We start from the raw sequence: 5,577 nt of genomic DNA, 5'->3' as shown, positions 1-5,577 counted from the left end.
AACTAGTGGTCACACATTTATTTTTAAAGCTTATTGTGGGTGACCAGTTACAGTATGTATTTTTAACCCACTGCCAAAATATGTAACTTCAAGATTTGTAGCACCGAATAAATGTTGTTGTTGCTTCTTCATTTAACTTTCTAACTACATTTGATTTTCTAGTCGCAGAAAGTTCACCGTCTTCTTTCCTTTTGCAGTCTGTTTGAGTCACTTTTTGGAACTCAAATATCGCTTGGTAACAACTGAGTGATACCGCTGATGGAGCCCAAAACCAGAGCTTACAATTCCGGTCCCTTTCGCTTGGCCTAAGCCACGGCATTGTCATAGACCGACCAGTTTTTTCAATAAACTCTAAGCAGATGAGTGAACAATCTTATTTGTAGGTAATAATTGATTATTTGTGGCTCGTTGTTGGCTGAAAAAGTCAGCCGGGTTTCGCACATGCACAAAAGACAATCTAAAAATAAATTAAAAATATCGATGTTTTCTCTCCTGCTAATGGCCCCAGGTCCAGTAAATGGCCCCAGGACCTGCTAATGGCCCCAGGTCGCTGCTGTGACTAAGAGACCAACAATAAGAGCCAAACTGTGGTCCCTAACTGAACAACATGATCTCTTCTTTAAATTAACGATTATCGTTAATTCTTAATTTGCTATCAATTTACTATTATCGTTATTTTAGGACACTGTGTCCCAGGACTTGTGGTAGCAGAGAAAATAAGGGGGAAAAAAATCATATCCTTGGATTGGGTTCGAACCTGGAGCTTCTACTCCATAGGAACCGCTTCTTTCCGCTTCACCACTGAAGATCAATACATCGCTTCTTCAAAAAAAACATTTTTAAAGTCTGCCATAGAATATCGCTGCTGAAAAATTATCAGGCCTAGGCTAGATTAATAATTTAAGCCTAAGCTTGGATTTAAAATGTTTAGATTTGTCGTGAAGTTTGGAAAGCGACCTTTGCAGTGTGTAATATTGTTTGTTGTCGTTTGATAACACAGCATTATCAAATAGTGTTTAAAATATTGTTCCTGAACAGCTAGCGGTGCGGTGGTCAAGTGGTTAGGTGACCGGTTAATAATGAACATTCCCAGGTTCGAGTCCTACTTCCATACACTTGGGTTGTCTTTTAAAAAATATATATGACGATTTCCCATAATCCATATCAAGCTTTCAGTCTTCTAAATTAACGATAATAGTAAATTCAGAGCAAATTAAGAATGAACGATAATCGTTAATTCAAGGTAGCGAATGGGTTGAACTGAAACGAGACCGAACGAGCGAATAGGGCTGGGTAGAGAAGAAAGGACTCCCATTCCCTCCCGCCCGTCCCCAGTCTCCTCTTGTTTTGCTCTCCTTGCTCCATTTTCGCCGCGCTGTCACTTTCTTTAATAGGAACCTTAAGATCTACGACGGCGACGTCAACGAAAACGTCACCTCAAAATAAAACTTTGCTCTATTATAAGTCTCTCGCAATTATTCCATCTCGTTCACCTCCTACAATATGGACGAAGTATCCCAAAAATAAATTGGTACGAGCGATTTCAGAGTGAAAATAGAGAATGAAAGATTCTCTGTTGTATGCTCACGTTGTCGTCAAAACCTAAAATTTAGTGATTTCACGTCGTCGTCACGCAGAGAACCGCAAAAATATGAGCTAAAATCCGTGCCGCACGTGCAGCACGATTATTTATACTCTTTTAACCAATGATATCATTGTTTTGTGGCGTTTTCGACGACGTCGTCGTCGTAGATCTTAAGCTCCCTAATAAGCGAGTTCAGAGTTTTCAAAATTTTTATTTATCTATTTATCTATTTATCTATTTATCTCATACATTATTCATTAAATTGTAAATAATTTTAACTTTAGCTAAGGTATACTTTATTGTGTAAATAGTGTCCCCAATTAGTTTTTCCTAAGCTAAATACTATTCACACTCCGAACTGGCTTGTTGGCTTGAAATCAAATGTGTACATTGCTTTTGCTCTTTAATATCTATGTTAGATCTATTCATCACGGTTAACCGATTTCCTTTTCACCAAGCAACTGCTTATTCCTTTCACTCCAAGATCTAAAAGTTCATTCTCCAAACTAATACTACAGATTTCGTTTGTGACTGGTAAGGAGAATTTAGTGTTAAGATAACATATTGGCTGATGACAATCTTTATTCTCAATACCTATCTACTGGACATTAGACTTGTCTTTCATATACCGGATCTGAAATAATTAATGTCCATAAAACAAAAGAACAAAGCTAACATAACAATACCTAATCAACAAGGCCTAACCAGAATAACAATGGTTCTTTTTTCTTCCGCCATTTTGGACCGGTATATGAAAGTCTACCCAGACATTATGTTGAAAAAATTAGGAAAATCAACTTCCTGATTACTCCTGTAGGGAAGTCAAAGGCATGGGTTCCTGCACCGGCAACGTGGTTGTTAATAAACGCCGAAAAGTTGCGGTGATAATTTTCAGCGGTGATGGAGTCTTTATGCTGCAGACATTCATGATGTTCTCCCTTTCAGCAAACTGCTTAAATTTGTGCATGTGACATTTGAGCTGCCCTCGATCGCTAAACCGCCAGTGAAGATTGTTGTTGCTATAGCGATTCTTTTTTATCGCCCCTCAAGTTCACAATCGACACTGGCACTGTTTGTTTCCGTATCATGTGTTTTTGTGTTGTCGATTCTTGATGCGTAATCTGTCTCTTTCCGTCTCAGACACTTTTTTTTTGCTCAGTGCGCAACTCCATTCATAATGAGTAATTGATATTTTGGAACTGATACATGTTTGAAGTTATTTACCGGTAACCAATAGCGTTGCGTTAACTCTCACAGCAAGAAGACCAAAAAATAGCCAGTACGGAGCGACTAGATATAGTTGAAATTCGTCTCGCTCCATGGCGTCATCACCCAATGGAATATTACTGTTCATTAGCATTCTAGATCTAATTGTATCTTTCGTGCGTGACTGAAAAAGAAAGAAGTGTTTCTTGAAGTTTCGAAACGTCAATGGTTTAAATTTAAGTCTTACAAAAAGTGAGCTTGGAATTTAATCTGCGGGAGCCAAATAGCTGCAAAGTCGCAGTAGACAACGCAAGAAGAAAACAAGTGTTTCCTTCTTATCAGTGGCTTTTGAAAGAGGTTTCTTCTGGAAAATGCATGTTTTGGATTCATTCCTCCCTACTTTCGTATTCACCATCTTTCAATATGCGCTGTCGGCAGGTAAGAGTTGGGTTTATTAAGTTTGTAGCACTAAGAAAAGAGGAAATCCTTTTTAATTCTCTTGCTTGCTACAAATTTACCACTCAAAACGCTTCCTGTTGATGAAAGTGCGGATTTTATATCTTACTTTGAAGGAATCTGAATAAATAAATTAAAACCAACAGCTTGTCACACACTGCGCAATTTGTGTACGGCAAAATTGACTTGTCTCTAGGAGACCATATCTGACCTTGGTCCCTATCAGTCTGTCGTGTCCACAAGCTCTAGCAGAGGCAGGGAAGACGAGATTAGCCCACTGTGCATCATTTCCGCGTTGGGAAATAAGGTGTCGCCAAATAAAACCACAAGTAAACTTGGGAACGTTTTCCCGTATTTCAAAAATCTAGTTTACGTTTCAAAGGATCGAAGTCCCGCTCGCAGAAATCAAAACTACCATTATAAGAATACAGGTGTAACATCGACGAATGAGCTCAAAGGTTTAATAAACAACCCGACTGCCCAATCAAAATTCTGAGCAGAATATGCTAATGTAGACTTATATTGGGAGAAGATTTATAGCCTTTCTTTTCCGTCACAATCGATACAAGGACTCGACAATTTCAGTACAAAATCCTAAACAGATATTTAGTTGCGAAGGTCTATGTAAAACAGTATCATCATCTGATAGCACCTCTTGTTGAGATCTGTGGACGAATCTCAAGCACTTGTTTACATCCTGCTCTTCTGTCCTGAATTTCTAGAAGGATCTTTTGGATTTCTTGCAACTTTTGACACTAGTCTGTTTCTAAATGGCACTTTATTTGCCATTTTTGAAGCACTATTTTTCTGGTTGTTCAGCGCAATCGGGACAGGCGTATTAGCATCTCTATGACGTCATAAGTGATTTCGGGAGCTGAATGTAAGGTGTTACCGATCCTTCAGTTTTTGGAATGAGTTTGAAAACTTGATCCGTTTCAAATAAAACAATATACTAGCACGTACTGAATAAACTACTTCAGATGTTTCAGCCTTTGACATCTCTCCTCTGTGTTTGTTTCTTTGTTTTCAATTGAAGTTTAGGGCGTCATTTTAAAATTATAAGCCAAAAGACGGCTCATATTGAGCTCATTAGAAGAGCCTGTCACTGGCACCCCCTGATTTAAACTTTGCAAATCAATTGGATCTCGTAACGTAAAGCAAAAATTGTCAATACCCGACTCAAAATTTTTATTATTATATTTCATTTGTGCTTATTGTTTTCTGAACCAATTACGAGAGCCGTTGCAGAAGCTGTGTCCAGATCCGAAAATTAATACTCTTAATAGCGCTTACTGAATATCTTTTCTGCTGTAGAGACCACTCTTCCTTTCAAAGAACAGTGCTTGAAGTGGCACAATGACTTCCGATCCATACATCAGGTAAGCAAATATTAATGGCATATTAAGTCTCTTTTTGTTTGCTCCTTTTTTTTTTTTGCAATACAACGCTAGACCCTTCAAAGCTATCTGTATTCCAGGCAATCCCTGATTCTGTATTAAGCCGATTCAGGAGCTTTTATGACTAGGAGCGTACAACTGCATTGGATTTGTGCAACGGCGTTTTACAGACCGAGGTATTTTTAGATTGATTTTCCCGCGAAACCAGATTATTTCAGCTAATCACAAGTCTTCATGAAGAGGTATTACCCATAGGATTGAGAATTGTCACTCATGCAAGACACATCTTAATAAAGAACTCGTCTAAAAATAGCTTGATCTGAGAAAATGCCATTACATAGACCCCGTACTGGAGTTGTAGCTGGGCTCCTGGATATAGGCTGCTGACCGATTAGGCTGGCTGTAAAGGTATATAAATAGAAATACCTTCCCTGGATTGATTACGCTGTTAATTAGCGAGTTCCAGAGGTACACCTACTAAACGTACTCACTGACCCTAAAAAAGAGGCTCGGGATTCGAGAATCTGGAAAAAATAAAACTTTTGTTGCATTTTGCCACAACTTAAAACAGGTATCGGAAGTCGTCTGGAATGAAGACCTTGCTCAAGACGCGGAGGACTGGGCAAGGCACCTGGCGGACAACAACTTGTTTGATCATGCAACTAACTTACAACAATTGCAACAGGGAGAGAATCTTTATTGGTCTTCCAGACGAACGACAGAGCCTTGTACCGACGCTATCAAAGCTTTTTACAAAGAAATTGGAGACTACGATTTTGATAATCCTGGTTTTTCTGACAAAACTGGACATTTTACTCAGGTAATATGAGCCACAGAGAAACTGAATTGTGACCTCTCTCGCGAAAATGGAAAGCACTCGTGGCCATCCCTCAAATGGAGATTTCCCTTTGTATTTAACTTACACTACGTAGA

The 5,577-nt window shown here is 38.7% G+C and overlaps 1 protein-coding gene across 1 annotated transcript in view; it reads left to right on the top strand.

The window, feature by feature from the left end:
• The first annotated feature begins 2,983 nt into the window (after positions 1 to 2,983).
• Positions 2,984 to 5,577, top strand: part of LOC138043853 (Golgi-associated plant pathogenesis-related protein 1-like) — a 4,094-nt gene continuing 1,500 nt past the window's right edge. The window contains exons 1-3 of the mRNA XM_068890336.1: positions 2,984 to 3,229; positions 4,562 to 4,626; positions 5,216 to 5,464. Of these exons, the coding sequence (XP_068746437.1) occupies positions 3,163 to 3,229; positions 4,562 to 4,626; positions 5,216 to 5,464 (381 nt within the window). The 5' untranslated portion in view covers positions 2,984 to 3,162. The remainder of the gene's footprint in view (positions 3,230 to 4,561; positions 4,627 to 5,215; positions 5,465 to 5,577) is intronic.

This window comes from Montipora capricornis, chromosome 3 (genome assembly GCF_036669925.1).
Source record: "Montipora capricornis isolate CH-2021 chromosome 3, ASM3666992v2, whole genome shotgun sequence".
Classification (NCBI taxonomy): domain Eukaryota; kingdom Metazoa; phylum Cnidaria; class Anthozoa; order Scleractinia; family Acroporidae; genus Montipora; species Montipora capricornis.
The sequence above is the reverse complement of the archived record's forward strand: the minus strand, read 5'-3'. Positions and strand labels throughout refer to the sequence as shown.